Source organism: Rhinolophus ferrumequinum, chromosome 8 (assembly GCF_004115265.2).
Source record: "Rhinolophus ferrumequinum isolate MPI-CBG mRhiFer1 chromosome 8, mRhiFer1_v1.p, whole genome shotgun sequence".
Taxonomy (NCBI): domain Eukaryota; kingdom Metazoa; phylum Chordata; class Mammalia; order Chiroptera; family Rhinolophidae; genus Rhinolophus; species Rhinolophus ferrumequinum.
Genome location: NC_046291.1, coordinates 22,179,517 through 22,197,163, shown reverse-complemented (window position 1 = coordinate 22,197,163; position 17,647 = coordinate 22,179,517). Strand labels below are relative to the sequence as shown.

At 34.2% G+C, this 17,647-nt stretch overlaps 1 protein-coding gene across 1 annotated transcript in view; it reads right to left on the bottom strand.

Annotated features, from left to right (window-relative positions):
• The window catches only part of ERBB4 (erb-b2 receptor tyrosine kinase 4), a 1,062,086-nt gene that overhangs the window by 301,075 nt on the left and 743,364 nt on the right, over positions 1 to 17,647 (bottom strand). The window contains 1 exon segment of the mRNA XM_033113116.1: positions 274 to 392. Coding sequence (XP_032969007.1) covers positions 274 to 392 — 119 coding nt within the window.

Genomic DNA, 17,647 nt, shown 5'->3' with positions numbered 1-17,647 from the left:
TCTCAGTATGTTCTCCTTTACATTCTCTAATAAATCTCACTGGTCATATAAATTATAACAGAAAGACATAATTCATTTAGTAGAACAGAACAGTCCCAGTTAATCAACAGCCACCCAGCGAATGAATGACTTCTAAGAAGGCAGATAATATTTCTTAATCTTAAAATGGTTAATTAGATTTTTTAAAATAAGATGTGAAAGATTCAGTGTGCCTGATTCAAAACAGGAGAGAAGGGAAAGCAGGGGAATAACAGGGAGGGCTCTCAGGCTTACAAAGCAGTCGGTGTCCTTGGGTCCCGAGCAGCCTCCAGCACACTCTCGATGACAGCAGTCACTGACATAGGGTCCGTAGCACCTGCCATCACATTGTTCTGCACACACTGTCCTTGTCACTGCAGAAGACAGAGACAGGGCCTTGATCAAAGTCAGCTACCAAGAGAGAAACTTCTAAGGTGATTTGGAGTAGCTGAGAAAAGCTGAACGTGAGAATGACAATTTACTACTCTACCCACCATTGACTCAATACAGCAAACATTTATTGAACGAAGTCTGTAACAAATCAAAATGACTGCACAGAAACTTTCAAAATTAACACATAAATTAGTTTTTATAGTCTTTCGTGTTCCTGCAAATGTTTATTGTGCTTTTCAAAAATCATACAAATTAGCAGGAATAGTCAAATTTGAAGTAACTGAGTGAATCATTTGGCAGGTTGTGAAAAATGGAGTTAGCAGTCAAGTCATTTCACAATGTGCACAGTAAGGTCCTACGCCAGAAGTCCCCAGAAATAAATCCAAGGTTTTTAGTAGTCAATGCCAAAAGGGAAACCTAAACATTTACATGATTCACATCAGATAGATAGCTTGATTGACAGATACAGATAAGTGTCTTTCTATTTCTGAGATTTAAATGGAATTTTTATCAATATTTGGATATTTTTACCAAATGTCCCTCCAAAAGAGGGGCACTTGTAAAGAACAGAACATCTTCAAAGGAAGGAGGGAAAGGAGGAAGGTAGGAAAGAAGGAAAGGTGAGAGGGAGGGAAGAAGGGGACACATTCATAGTAAACACAGCAAATGCTTCCACTGTTTTTGTTTTTTAATTAAATTTACTAGAGTGACATTGGTTAGTAAAATCCTATAGGTTTCAAGTGTACAGTTCTATAACACATCATCTATTTATTGCACTGAGTGTTCACCACCCAAAGTCTAATCGGATTATAACATCCTTCAGTCCAAGTTGACAGAATCACATCACGGAATTTTTCAGTAAAATCAATACTGTAGCTGGGCATCAAAATTACAACATTGAAGGACACAATGCCACATATTGCATTCATTAAAAATAGATATTTTAAAAGTTTTTAAAGAAATGCATTTTATAAGACAGGTGTAGCTCATCACTTCTTCGCTTTGGTATTTATACAGCAGGCTGGTTTCGCCCCACCTCTTGGACTAGGTTCTTCAAAGCTGTCTTCACTGCTACCATAGCACGACTGTGCTCCTTAAACATTAGTCTTCCCCAGAGTTGGTTTTGGTTGGTCTTAGTCACTCTTGAGGATGTTCTCTGGGCTCTGAGCTCATGCCTGAATGAAATAATTCATCCCCTATTTTTCTTATTACCTATAGGTAGATTACTTTCAGATCTAGGTCTGGATTCTCTATTGAATTGCAGCATTTAGATATCCTAAGATGTAGAAAATGGAATGTAACTCACTTTCCCAACTCCACCACCAAATAGCTCTCTCTTCTTTGTTCCCATATCTCAGCGAATAGCAGCACCATCATCCAGTAGCTCAACTATAATTTGGAGGTATGGTTTTTCTTTTTTTCCTTTCACCATCACTTCTCATACCTAATAAAATTACCAAGTACTAGCAATAAATATTCGTAATTACTATGCCACCTCTTTACTCCAACTTTGTTCAGAAACTTACTTCTAAATTATCACACGACCTTCTAAAAGGTTCTCAGATCCTAATTAATCCTCCACACTACTCTAATAGCAATGGCTGGAAAATATAAGTCACTGACTATACATCTGTGTCGTTTCACAGTATAAAACTTCCTTCCCATAATTATACTAAAGGGGCAAACCCAGAACAAGAGATACGTGTCCTTCATCTATTGACCATTGTCTCTCTCTTTACTGACACCTTTCACTATTCTCACTGTCCTTCTCACATCCAGATACACAGAAACACTACTTGCAATTCCTGTTTCCTGGCACAGTTCGTATGTGACTTTGGTTCTTATTGCCTTTTCTTTTCTTTTTTTTTTTTTTTTTTAGTTTCAAGTGTACAAAACAATGCAATAGTTAGACATTTCACCCTTCACAAAGTGATAACCCCTCTCCCCCAATCTATTACTCCTCTGACATCATATATTTCCATTACAATTCCATTGACTCTATTCCCTGTGCTATACTCCATATTCCACGACTATATATATATATATATTAAGTTATAGTTGACATACAATATTATTCAGCTTCAGCTTCAGGTATACAGCGCATGGTCAAGCCTCTATACAGTCCATGAAGTGGTCTCCCTAATAAGACATGTGCCCATCTAACACCCTACAAAATCTTTACAACATTATTGATTATATTCCCCAAACTGTCTTTCATATCCCAGTGGTAATATTGTAGTTACCAATTTATGCCTTCTAATCCCCCCCCTTCTCCCTCATCCCTAAACCCCTCCCATCTAGCAACCATCAGTTTTTCCTCTATATGTCTGAGACTGTTTCTGTTTACTTTGCTCATTTATTCAGTTCTTTAGATTTCACATATAAGTGAGATTATGTGGTATTTGAGTTTCTCTGGCTGTCTGACGTCACTTAGCATAATGTTCTCTAGGTCCATCCATATCTGAAGTTCCTGAGCTCATTGCCTTTTCACAACACATCCCTTCATGCTAAACCCCCTTCCTGTCTTCTCTGTCCAGCAAATACTCATCTAAAATATCCAGCTAAAGTGCCACTTTTACTTGAAATCTTTCCAGATACATCTCCAGGCTGACTTAGTTTGTCACTCTTGCTTCTAAGCAAGCAACTAAAGTCGATACAGCAGTGGATGAGGTCTGAAAGCCTAGACTCAAATTCAAAATCTATCTTTGGGATAAGGCAAGTGATTTAACCACTCTATTTCACTTCACCATTTTTACAATGGAGTTAGTATTAGTTTGTATTTAATGGGACTGCAGTTAAATGGAGATGCAGTTAAAAAGTGCATAACATGTTCCCTATTAATAGTGCTCAACAACTGTTAGATATTATCATTGCACTTATCGTAGTACCTTGTATTTATTTCCATGCTTGCACCCCTACTAAACTATTAGTGTAATTTATTGAAGTGTATTGTTTTATTCAAGTTGTATCCTTGGCAACCAGCACAGTGTTTGGCACTTAATACATGACAAATAATTATTCCCTCAAAGTAAATGAATAAGCCATATGTAACCAATTCATCGAAAGTATATGTCATTTAACGCTTAACGCCCTTATCAAAGAAGATAGTATGTAGAAAGTTAAAGAGGTAGGGCACTAAGAAATATAAATAGACAAATATTAAAATATCAAGAAATTCTGATATTTATAAATATCAAGAATTATTAAAATATCAAGAATTAGAATTACTGTTAATATCTATTATTAGATTTAAATACTCCTTAAATTATGCCAGTGGTCATTTCATAATTCCACTTGGATTCTTTCCAACTGAACATAATAATATTTATAAAATGACTCATAATGTTTAAATCTGAACTATACACTTTCATCAGACATGATTATATTCTTCCCCATGTAGAACAATTAACAAACACATCAAGTAGTGTTTAAACTAAAAGACCACTTGGACTCACCCTCTGTCTTGTCTTTAATTTATAAAAATAAAATCATATGATACATCTTAGCAAAAGCTTATAGAGATTTTGAGAACAACAAACTTTTAGGTCTGGATTGGTGAGGGCATATTTTGTATTTGCAGATTGGATGACATCAAATTTTGAAATAAATAATTTCTTCTATAAGTATTCCAGAATAAAATTCTACAAAATACTTGAACTTGGCCAGTGCCTTTACCTTCGTTAAATCTTTGCTCAAATCTCACCTTCTCCATGACGTTTACCCCTATTTGACACTGAATCCTTTCCGAACCAGTGATTCTTGATGAACCATTGGACCTTCCTCACCTTTCCCTCTCCCTCTCTCCCTCCCTCCCTCCCTCCTTGCTTTCCACCCTTCCTGTATCTTTGCTATAACATCAATCACCATCTAACATATTATTACATTTAAACTAACTCATTTATTACATTTATTTTGTTTGTTGGTATATTCCAATGTCTAGAACTGTACCTGGCATCAATGTAATTTTTTATTTATATTTCACATACATTACACATATACATCATATATATATGCATATATATATACCAGTAGTATATGCATTATATATGAAATACACCCAAATAAATTATATCCGCTCATTAACTCTTCATATTTATAAATGTGCTTAATGTTTTTAAATTTTAACCATGTGATATATTTATTTAGATGTCCTAATTAGAATTCATAACATATAAAGAAAACACTTCTATTACTTTTGTGAAGAATAGATTCAAATACAATTCCTCTCTTTAATATTCAACAAGATTCTTTTGATTTACCAAAAGTTGCTAACTGAAATAGCAGATTTATGTTAAGTAAAAAAATTACTAGACTTGAAATAAGTGTTAACACAGAGTAGTCTATTAATTTTCTGTTAGTTGACAGAAATTGCTGTTGGAAAATAGAATGAAGTGAGTCAGCAATCATATCCTGTAAGTCCCATGATATTTTAATCCAAGGCACATATGTTGAAGTATTAATTTCTATTTTTAAGTCTATGTTGATTTAAGGTAACTGTAAAATATTTGTTTCTCTTTATTTACCTACTTTGGTGTTTCATACAAAATAAGAAAAATTTATAAAGATAATTAACCATTAATTTATTTTAAAATTATTTATTAAATGTTCATATTAAGATTACTTATTTCATTGACTGTGGTACTTAAATATGAAAATAATGTTACAAATATAATCTAACAATACAATATTATGTTAGATAATAATTATACTGTAAAATTTGTAAAACATGCATTTTAAGTTATTCAAACATAGGTATTGAGTAAACTCTAAATTTTTCAAAATAGCCATTTCTTTTATATAGTGGTTACATATATCCTATTTTTTCAGGACACTTTGATCGTGGTTATGCCATTCCACTTCAGGAACATGCAAAGAAACATCCTTTTAATTCAGGGGTGTCCAAACTTATTTCAACGTTTTTTACCAAGGCCCATATGCGGTAAAATACACAAACAGTGGGGCCACTCACTCGAGGTGAAGTACGTGTTGCCTCACTGGTTTATTTAAGTAAATTAAATATATTTTTGGAATTTGCTGCGGGCCAATTAACAATGGATTGCGGACCGCAGTTGGCCCGCGGGCCGCAGTTTTGACACCCCTGTTTTAAGTCATTACTTCTAAAAATTTTGATTTAAGCTATTAAAAGAGATTTACGGGATTTGCTTCAAAAACAGTCTATAATTGATTTAAAAAATAAAAAGTAATATACAGTCAACACTAATGTCTAAGAACTATGTTGTATACCAAAACTAATATAGCATTATATGTCAACTATAATTGAAAAATAAAAATTATTTTACAATAAAAATAAAAAATAAAAAGGAAAAATAAGATACATTTAACACAAATGTAGCACTTTTCGCCATCACAGTTTTCACATGACTTAATTGCAATTGAAAGCTTAGTAAGCAAGAAACATACTTGGAAGTGTTTGTTCGACAGATAGCAATATAAGTAAGCAAAAAGGACAACACTATAAGCTTAATCTCTAAAAAGTGATGTGACATAATTAAGAAACATTTCTTTGCATCATGTGAGATTTGTTTTTAGAAAGAAAACATTCCCTGTGTACAATCTATTTAATGGCATGCATTGATTAATAAGCATTTCTTCCTTACTATGAATTAAACACATCAAACTATATTCATATATCTTAATATGATGGAAATACAAAATAAAAAAATTGCTAAAATCAATGGCATAACTCACATTGCTACCATGGGAGCATTATCTTACAATTAATTTAATTATACTAATTTCTGTTATGGCTTGAATATTTTTTCATTAGCATTTTTCTCCTGTATCTAGTGTCCTTTCTAAATTTCTTCATTGGGTGCATTAAAATATTTGGGTCAAATTCTAGCTATCTTATTCATTGGTGGTACATCACTAACTGTAGTTGTTTAACATGAAAGGTTAACATGGGAAGTGAAAATGCTTATTATATTAGGGTCAGTAAACTTGAAATTGGAAATGGTGATTCAGTCAAAATATCTATGAGAATCAGATCGGCAAAATTTCAGAAACCAAACATTCCGTTGTAAGGGGGATATTGTTGAGAGAATATCTATATCTCAAAAAATTAAAGTATCTGCAAGTAGATTTATGATATCAGTATCTTACTAATTAAAACAATAGCTTAATTACTTTTTAAAATATAAGAATAATCACACTTAAAGTTTCTCCTTTAGAACAAATTTATTTCATTTAGAGAACTTTGGCAATTTACTAATCAAATATTTACTGTTGCTTTCTATGAGTTACAGAGATGATAAAGGATATTCATTAAAGAGGCAAAACAGAGCACTAACATCACAGTGACAAAACGAAAAGATCTCTGCCATATAAGAAATAAATAAGGATAAATTTAGGCAATGTCTTTATAGGTGACTTCTTCCCATGTTTTTAAATTCTAATTCTGCCACTTTTCTTCTCGGGTATTTCCATCCTATATCTTTTATTTTCTCAAGCTCCATATATATATATATATATATATATATATATATATATATATATATATATGTTATATATGTGCTATATATATGTGTGTGCTATATATATATATATATATATACCAACATATATATAGCATATATATATTATATATATGTGTGTATATATATATATATATATATATATATATATAAATAAAATGCTTGGGTTAAAGCAGAGATGATTTGGGTTAGATGTGAAGAAGAATTTATTGATTATTAGAGTGATCAAAACACGACTGAGCTACCGAGGAGGCGTCTTTATTTTTCATTTGTCAGTATTAGAGGGAAACCTCTTCTGGACGCTTTTATATGTACTTAATTATAGATGGGGGCTTGATGAAGTGCACTCTAGAGGGACCTTTTAGTTCTATGATCCAATACTTGCTTCTATGAATGGTGAAATTATGAGTAAAATAATACACATTTTCGGTGGAGCAGCATGCTTTTAGAAAGCTACTGTCATGAGAATATATTGTAAATGAAACAATGTCCATAGTTCATCCAACATTACTTCTAAAACAGGTTGAAATGTGTAGAAAATCAGGTTAAATGAAACTAATGCCAAACTCTAAACCACTACTTATGTTTCCAAAGGAGAATAATTGGACACGTCTGTGTGTCCAGTGCCAGGTAGACTCTAAGAATCATATAGGATGATGTAAAATAAAGATGTATGGTCCTCTTCCTGCATTCTGATTCAGTAAATCTGGGGAAGGGGCCAGAAAATTCATTTTTTTTTTAATTGGGAGCCCCAAGGTTTTCAGAAGTAGCCTTTATAAACCAACGTTTCAAAATCTCTGTTCTTAGACTCCCTCTTTCTTCCTAATGACAGAATAGTCCAGGAAGGGTAAAACATTTATTTTGATGGGAAACCAGAAATGGAAATGGGCCTTGAATCGCACTGCTGCTTCCTATCTCACACTGGTATAAAGACTAATTAAACCAGTAATTGTAGCTACCCAGATTGAGGCCTCAGGATATATAAGGCTATATCCTAATTTGGACAAGGAAGGGATTTTGCTCTTTAAAAATATATCAATTATTTTAACCAGCAACAGGAGGCGTGTGGCAATGAAAAAGCTATCAGAGAAGATGTTATTTATTATTTTTTTTTTAAGAATTAGACTTAGCAAAGTAGAATTATGAAAAAATATTTGGGCCTTCCAAACTACCACCATCACATCCATTTTCTCATCACAGAAGAAAATGTAAGTGATACATTCTATTCTCAATTTCTAATTAGTCTGGTGATAGCTACGACAAAGGAATTGGCTAGGTCTATACCCTGAGGTATACACCTCCACAGGTAACATAAGGGTTTAGTCCTAAGGGCCATAACTGTGATACTTCAACTGAAAAACATTGAAGATACTGACAAATCTCTTATTGAAATTGACATTCAGAGTCAGGTAATAGAAGTATGCCCAGATTTTGGCAGCTAGTAATCAGCTTTGACCCTTGTCCCAGTTAAATCCCTGGTGACCTATAGGCTATGACATGATAATATTGTTAGTTGTGTCAAATGGGAAAGGAATCTCGTCTAAACTATTCTTCACTACCAGATGCTTTATTCGTTTCTTTAATGAAATTTTATTTAACCTATTTTTTAAAGACTCGTCAATTATTCATTGAGACCTTAAAACTGATTTTAAGCTACTCTCTTAGCCACCAGGGAAATTCTCCCTTATAAATAGGCTATAACATCACCAATGTTTGTGCGTCAAGATTAAAATATAATAATAATAATAATAATAATAATAATAATAATAATAATAATATTGCCCTCTTAAATTAACTATAAAAATATTCTTGAAAGTGGTTGTGAGGTTTGTTTTTTTTTTGCATATTTCTTACAGGGGTGTGTGTGTGTGTATTCAAGATAATAAAGTAATAAAGGAACTATATAAATCCACATGAGTAAACTATAAAGAATGTTTTAAGTATATATATATATGTATATATGTATATATGTATATATGTACATATATACATATATATATAAATTGGAAGCTATATATAATAGTACACAAATAAATAACATACTGCAGATGACGTAATTCAAAAAATGGAATCATCATATCATAGACGTGACACAAACCAAGAAATGAGGAAAAGTTAACATTCAACTTTTCCAAATCACCTCACATTATACTAGACCACACATTTCTGTGTCCAGACTTGATAGAAAAAGCAAAAGAAAACAAAAGATCCTATCTCTTTTACTTATTCCAGCTCCCTATCCAAAATATTAATAGATGGGAATAAAGATAATCTCTCCTACTCAGTATATGTTTCAATGAACTTCCTTCTCAAGTTGACGGAAAATTAAAATCAAAGTTGCAAAATTTTGTGATGAAAATAATACGGAAAATACAGACTTCACATCAGGTAAGCAATGAATAAATATTTGTTGAACCAATATATGCTATCTAGTCTAATTTCTCATTTTATTGATGAGGAAACTGAAAATAAAATATTCTAACTTTCCTATGGACAAATCCAAAATAATGTCTTGACATCTCTAAGGGATATGAAGACCTCTTCAGGGTATTCCAGGCAGTTTATTGTTTCTTAACAGCACAGCAGAGACAAATCTTATAAGCAGTTTGGGAATTAAAATGACAAATGATGCTAAAATGCAAGGAGAAACACTACATTTAATAGTACTACTGAAAGCTAGTTATCCCTCAGCTTAATTATTGTGTACCTTTCCGTTGTCAAAATGTTTTTTCATCAAAATTCAAACTCATTCACTTTGTTTCTGTCTTAGATGAAGAGACGTCCTTTTTTTCTGTTTTAGGTTATTTCTGAGCGCTAGGTAGCCCAGTCCTCTAATGTTGAAGTTCAAGTTTTTGCACTGTAAACTATTATATTTTCTCTTCTACAGTTAGCCTCTTTCTTTACTGGATATTTCTTCACAGCCAATACTCAAGACTCTCGTATTAAAAAAAAAAAATTAAAAACAAATTCTCTGTTTACCTCATGCTTTTTATTATCTTAAGAGAGTCAAGCATTTTGCAAGAGTCATCTATACCACACACAAACAAAAATAAAATAGATATATCTCAAATCTCTATCTTCAGCCCTTCTTCAGGATAGCTCTAAATTTCTCACCTGAGTTTCTAATTGGTAACTAATTATTGTACGATCAATTCTCCTTGGATGAATATGGGGTATCTAAGATTGATAAGGGATAAATTGAACTCATTATTTCCATCCTGGATCCAGCTACAACATTATTCTCCTATATTGTCTTTCTCAGTGACTATACCCATCATTGATTCAAATGCTGTAACTTAAAGCTTGAAATTTATCTTGAATTTCTTCTCGCTGTTTCGTCATAGCCAAACCACTTTGTCAAAAAGCCTTATTATAAAGTGTATTGTCTATCCCTCAAATTGCCTCCTTTTCATCCTGGTTCTTTATATGGCATGTTCCAGACTTTTTATCTACCTGCCTGATGTCTATCCATTCTTCAAGAATCAATTCAGTAAAAATTTCCTTGGTTAACCCTTCACCAAAGCTCTCACCTAGAACTTTTAACTCTGCATCCATGTCCCACTTCCTTCTTTGTGATCTCATGTCATACAGACTTTTATTATAGCGCCTACCCCACTGTATTATAATTCGGTACTTCTGTAACTATATCATGAATATAACATCTTGCAGTCACAAACCCATTTGTATTAACCTTTTATCTTTAAACCCTAGCACAGTACCTGGCACTTTAAAAGAACTAATGAATTCTGAGAATAGTTATATACAAGTAAACATGCTAACAATCTGTGAGAAAACATTACAGTGTTTCAAAGGTACTATGCATTGTTAACATTTACTTACATAATAATATAAACTGATAACATATATATATATATATATTTATAAAGGTAGATGACATATTCTATATAGAGATTATATAGAGATTATAGAGAGACTATCTATACATATATAATATATACATATATAATATATATGAGAGAGAGAGATATATAGAGATGGAATGCTGTAATATTACCATATAGTCCAATCTTCTTCAGAAGAAGCAGATCCTAACACAATAAGTTGGAACTACCTTAATGATTTGTACAGCATACTAGGATTACACACTGTTACTCTCTGAAGACATTTTAAATATTTGCAATATTTATAATATATAAGGATTCACATCAATTTTATATAAAGAAGTCTTAAAAGCAAACTGCAGAAAAATTGAGCTAAGAATATGAACAGAAAGTTTAAGAAAAATATTCTAAATGGTTAATAATTATGTAAAAAGATGTTCAACCTCAGTTATTATCCAGGAACTACTAATTAATATAAGGAAATATGGTTCTGTGTATGATTCTTAAAGAAACTATTTCTAGTTTTACAAGCATAAAAATTGGGCACACTACTGGTATGCGTCTAAATTGATGTAAGATTTTTGAAGAGTAATTTGTCTATCAAATTTGTGTATGCAAATTCACATGTGACCAAGCACTTCTATTTCTAGAATTATGACTTACAGAAGTATGTGCACATATGGACAAATAAGTATATAAAAATGTTCGTTGGTTGTAACCAAGACTAATACAATGTAACCTAAATGTCCACTAACAAGGGATTGGCTAAGTTAAATTATAGTGCTTCCATAACTTGGGAAACTGCTGCAGCATTAAATAAAGAATGAAATTGGTCTGTATCTACTGAAATGAAAGGATTTTGAAAATATAATGTGCAGTAAGATACATCTGATAGAAGAATAGACAGAATGTACCAGTTTTATGAAACATAATCCCAGAATGTATATATGCTTATGTGAATAAACATACACATCACACACACACACACACACACACATACACGTATATACAAATTTGTTACCATACAGTAATCAATTAATGGAAAAACATAGGTTGAGGGAAAGGTGCTCAGTGATGGGGATATAACATTACATTTAGGTCTATACATTTGAGTATCATGTATTTTTGTTAATCTGTAATATGAAATAACCTATATACTTCGCAAAGAACATTAATTATCTGAATGTTAGAGATGAAGAAGTTAACATTAAAAAATACTTAACTAGCTTATCCCAGGTCACATAATACGTTATCATAAAGTAGTGTTTTAAATTAGTTTCCAGACACTTACATATTTTCATAAATATGTACATTAAGAGCCACAAACAATAGATGTCTAAATCTAAAGACTAAATAGGGTGGTGTGGGAGGAAGATAGTTCCAGAAGGTATTTTAAATACAACATTGAAAATATCCGTAAAGATATACGTACCCCTACGTTCATTGCCGCATTATTCACGTGCACTAGACATGGAAACAACCAAAATGTCCTTCGATAGATAATTGGATAAAGAAGATGCAGTACATATATACAATGGAACACTACTCATACATAAGAAAAGATGACATACTGCCATTTATGGCGAAATAGATGGATCTTGAAATTTTCATGCTAATGAAAATAAGTCAGACAGAAAAATTTGAGAACCATATGATTTCACTCATATGTGTGATATAAAATTGAAAGCAACAAATGAATAAGACAAGCAAAACTCATAGACAGATAACAGTTTAGTGGTTACTAGAGCGTAAGGGGAGAGGGGTTTGGTAGAAGAGTGTAAAAAGGATCAAATATTTGGTGATGGAAGAATTGACTCTGGGTGGTAAACACACAATGCAATATATAGATGTTGTATTACAGAAATGTACTTGAAACCTATGTAATTTTACTACGCAATGCTACCCCAATAAATTTAATTTAAAAAAGGGAAACGAGAATGCTTCTGAAATTTCAAAAAAATAAATACAACATTAAATAACTAATATGATCTACACATACCTGCTTTACCTCTTGAAAAATAATTTGTTCTGGAATCATTTTTACTAACAACACAATTATGAGAGATGAGTAATGAAAACTAAGATATTACTCAAATACTCTTCAAATTTAGCCAAAAGCCATAGAAATCAAGTTATTTCATATTTAGCATTTTATAGAACCTTATATATGACTGTGTTCCACCTGATTTTACAGAAAAGGAAACTGAGATCCAGAGAGGGCCAACATTCAAGTCCGTAATCTCAATAATAACAAAGAATTTTAAAGCGGAACCACCTAAAAGAGTTACCACAAACACATGCTTAACACATATAAGGAAGAATGTTTTCAAAATATTACCTTTCTTCTCATAGAGCATACATTTGGTATTATTAAAAAAAAACATAATCATATCTGCCCAAAAGATAAGTGATGCTTCTTTGCAACGTTCTCAAACTTTTTATTTAAGTCAGCATTTACAGTACAAACATATTATATCATGGCTCAGTACATACACTTGTATATATGTTTAAAAGTTTTAAGGAATTATATTGACCCTAATTATGTACAAAGCATTTTGATATTGCCTTTTCTCCTCTATTCCAATATGGTCTATTTTATCTAATTTATTATATTTCAGTAAAATTTAATGTTGCTCAGGGTCCACCACTGTGATTTTATAATCGACTAAAGAGTCACAACCAGTAGTATGAAAGCATCTCTCAAATGTGTGTGGACAAAAGTCAAAACAGGAAATTATAGAAATTAATCTTAGTATTCCTTGTACATATGTGCAGCAAATTGGCCTTCTAATGCATTTGGAAATTTAGGGCCATCAGAGATGAAATTTCCTTTTTCTGAAGTTTTAGGATCCCCGAGATTATGGAAAATTATTGCATGTCAGTGCCTGCCACAATGCATTCCCTCTGGGGTTGTGTCACTGAGAATGATGATTCTCAGAGGTTGGGCTTTTCATTCCCACCATCATAACTGGATATTTACAGTAAGTAGGTAAGGCTGCATTTCTACTCCATGGCAGTACATTAAACCATGGGCCAGTGTAAAATGTTTGGGATTCTCTTCAAGAAACATATTTATAGAAAATAATATATCTATAGTATTAAATAAAGATTTTATAAATTATTAATATATCGTTAAAAGAAATTATCAACTCTCTGATATGTGGCCAAAACTTTGGACATCCAAATATTACAAAAAAATCTAATACTAAAGAAAGTGTAACTTTTTTTTGTTTTCTTTTTTAAAATTCTGAAGTTACATAAGCAATACACATTTTTAAAAGAAATATAATAACTGATATGCAAAATTAAAAAAAAAAACACACATATACCGGACTTCATAGGAATGGCGACAGCGGGGCACACCTTTTGAGTTCTCTCCGGATCTTATCACAAATGGGACATCTATAACCCATCAAAGGACTCTCTGCTCATCATGCAGAACAGCTAAGAGACTCATACAAGGATTACTTGAAGGTGGGCAAATTGGGTGAGCAGAGGAAGAGGGAAGGGAGTAGAGTGGAGATGTGGCCCACATCTGCGGCTGTGGAAACGCGGCCGGCATCCGCAGCTACAGAGATGCAGGGGATCCCAGGGCAGAACAGAGAACACAAAAGCCAGGAGGTGGGCTCTTTCCCTGCATCCCACAGCTGATCTCTCCCGCCGAGGGGACAGCATATCCAGCATTTGAGGCAATAACCTCCGCTGAGACCTCCAGTTGGGCCCTAGGTCTGACAAAGGACACAAACTCCATACCTGGGCCCCTCCCCCACCTTCCAATCCTACCTCCATCCTTCCAGAGACTTAAACTGGCCCCTGAACTGAGGAGTAGGGTCAGATTACAGAGGAGCCTTAGGAAGCCTCAGGCTCTGGGAAGACCAGCATGTAGCTCCGACCCAAGAAAGAGACTGGGAAGAGTGTGATTTTTGCTGGACTAGGAGAGAAGAGACTCCTCCACCCCCAGCCACCACCTTTTCTGGCCTGCGGGAAGAATGTGACACGGCTGGGCTGGGAGAGAGAAGACCCCACCATCCATAGCCCCCACCCTTTCTGGCCTGCTTAGGGCAGGGCAATTACAACAGTGGAGGCACTCCCAGGGATCAGCAGTAGGCGGCAAATGCAGCTCTGGGCTTTCAGCAGCTCAGAAATCTCCTGCCCACCACACACAAACACACACACGGAATAAGTACCCTAAGACTCAGGAGAACTGGACACATCTGGTGGTGCTACTCTCAGTGCGCATATGTGCAGGCAAGAAACTGCACTGACTTTGTAGAAACTACCATCCAGACCCCTCAGCCCCACGCGTCTAAATCTGCAGTCCCAACGTCACTTTGGGCACCAGGTGACAGGTTCTGCCTGCACAATACACAGAGGACTCTTTGGTACAGCAGAGGACAACCTGGAGATTACTTGGTGGACTTAAGCCAAGACTGGTGCTGCTTTTTTGTTTTGTTTTGTTTTGTCTTTATATCTTTGATATCTTTGCCTGTGTTGAGTGTGGGTTGTCAGTTTTTTTACATGTGAATGTACTTGATTTTTTTTCTTTGTTGTTGTTGTGCTTGGTGATTTGCTTTGTTCTGAAATTGCCCTACCAGGGCCCAGCTTAAGAGGCACAAGATTCAACATATCCAGAGGCCAACTCCAGACCAAACCAGAGTACTACCGGGTTTGACCTACAAGTGACACACCCAGAGGGAATTCTCTACAGGCACAAGAGCCCATAGAGGCCACAACACATTTAAGTGGTCAACCCTCACGCAGCAGAACACCCTGTGGTGGGCAGAGCCAAGTCTCACAATTAGTCAGCTTAGGAGTTAACCCCCCTATTCAGAAGCGAAAAGCAATTAAAGATTTTCTTTAACAGGACAACATACACAACACAAGAGTCACCTTTGGAGCACATGCAGAGGAGAAGAATGAAGTAGTGCAAGTCAAATATAAAGGACACATACTACATAAAATAACCCAGCAAGAACTAAGAACTCGAGGGGATCTACCTAATACATCGAAGCAAACACAGAGAGTCAGCCAGAATGGGGAAACAAAGAAACATGTCCCAAATAAAAGAACAGAAGAAACCTCCAGAAATGGAGCCAAATGAAACAGAGGTAACCAACCTGTCAGAGACAGAGTTCAGAACACTGATGATAAGAATGTTTAAGGAGCTTAGAGACGACATAAAGAAGGATAGAGAAATCATAATGAACAACCAGTTAGAACTAAAGAACGCAATTACTGAAATAAAGAACTCACTTGAAGGAATTAACAGCAGGTTAGATGAAGCAGAGGATCAAATCAGTGACTTAGAAGACAAGTTAGCAGAGATCACCCAAACAGAACAACAGAAAGAAAAAAGAATAAAAAACAATGAAGATGGTTTAAGAGACCTCTGGGATAACATCAAGCGCAACAACATGTGCATCATAGGAATACCAGAAGGTCAAGAGAGGAAGCAAGGGATTGAGAACATATTTGAAGTAATAATGTCTGAAAACTTCCCTAACCTGATGAAGGAAACCAACATACAAGCCAAGGAAGTGCAGAGAGTTCCAGCCAGGATAAACCCAAACAGGTCCACACCAAGACACATTATAGTTAAAATGGCAAAGCTTAAAGACAAAGAGAGAATCCTAAAGCAGCAAGAGAAAGACAGAGGGTTACATACAAGGGAACTCCCATAAGACTATCAAATTACTTTTCTACAGAAATATTGCAGGCCAGGAAGGAGTGGCAGGAGATACTCAAAGTGATGGAAAACAAAGGCCTATAACCTAGATTGCTTTATCCAGCAAGGCTGTCATTTAAAGTTGATGGAGAGATAAAGAGCTTCCCAGAAAAGAATAAACTAAAGGAATTTATTACCACCAAGCCAGCATTGCAAGAAATACTAAAAGGACTTCTGTAAATAGAAGAAAGATCAAAACAATCTAACTACAAATCTAAAAATGGCAATAACTATATACCTATAAATAATCACTTTAAATGTAAACGGATTAAATGCTTCAATCAAGAGACATAGGGTGGCTGACTGGATAAGAAAGCAAGACCCTTGTATATGCTGTATACAAGAGACTCACCTCAGATCAAAAGACACACACAGGCTGAAAGTGAAGGGTTGGAGTAAGATATTTCATGCAAATGGAAATGAGAAAAAAGCTGGAGTTGCAATACTTATATCTGACAAAATAGACTTTAAAATGAAGAACATATTAAAAGACAAAGACAGGCACTATACAATAATAAAGGGATCGATCCGACAAGAGGACATAACCCTAGTAAACATTTTTGCACCCAATGTAGGAGCACCTAAATATATAAAACAGATATTGACTGACATAAAGACAGAGATCAACAGTAACACTATTATAGTAGGGGACTTCAACACACCTCTGACAACAAGGGACAGGTCTTCCATACAGAAAATCAATATGGAAAAAACAGCCTTAAATGACACATTGGACTACTGGGATTTAATCGATATTTTCAGAGCATTTCACCCCAAAGCTGCAGAATACACGTTCCTCTCAAGCGCACATGGAACATTTTCCAATATAGACAAAACAAGTCTTGATAAAATTAAGAAAATTGAAATCATACCAACTGTCTTCTCTGACCAGAGTGCTAGGCAATTAGAAATGAACTACAGGAAAAAAACTGGAAGACACACCAATTCATGGAGGTTGAAAAACATGTTACTAAATAATTAATAGGTCAACCAGGAGATCAGGAAAAAATCAAAAGATATCTCAAGACAAACGAAAATGAAAACACGACGACCCAAAATGGGATACCATAAAAGCAGTCCTAAGAGGGAAATTCATAGCCTTGCAGGCCTACCTAAAGAAACAAGAAACATCACTAATCAACAATTTATCTTCACACTTAAAGGATCTGGAAAAA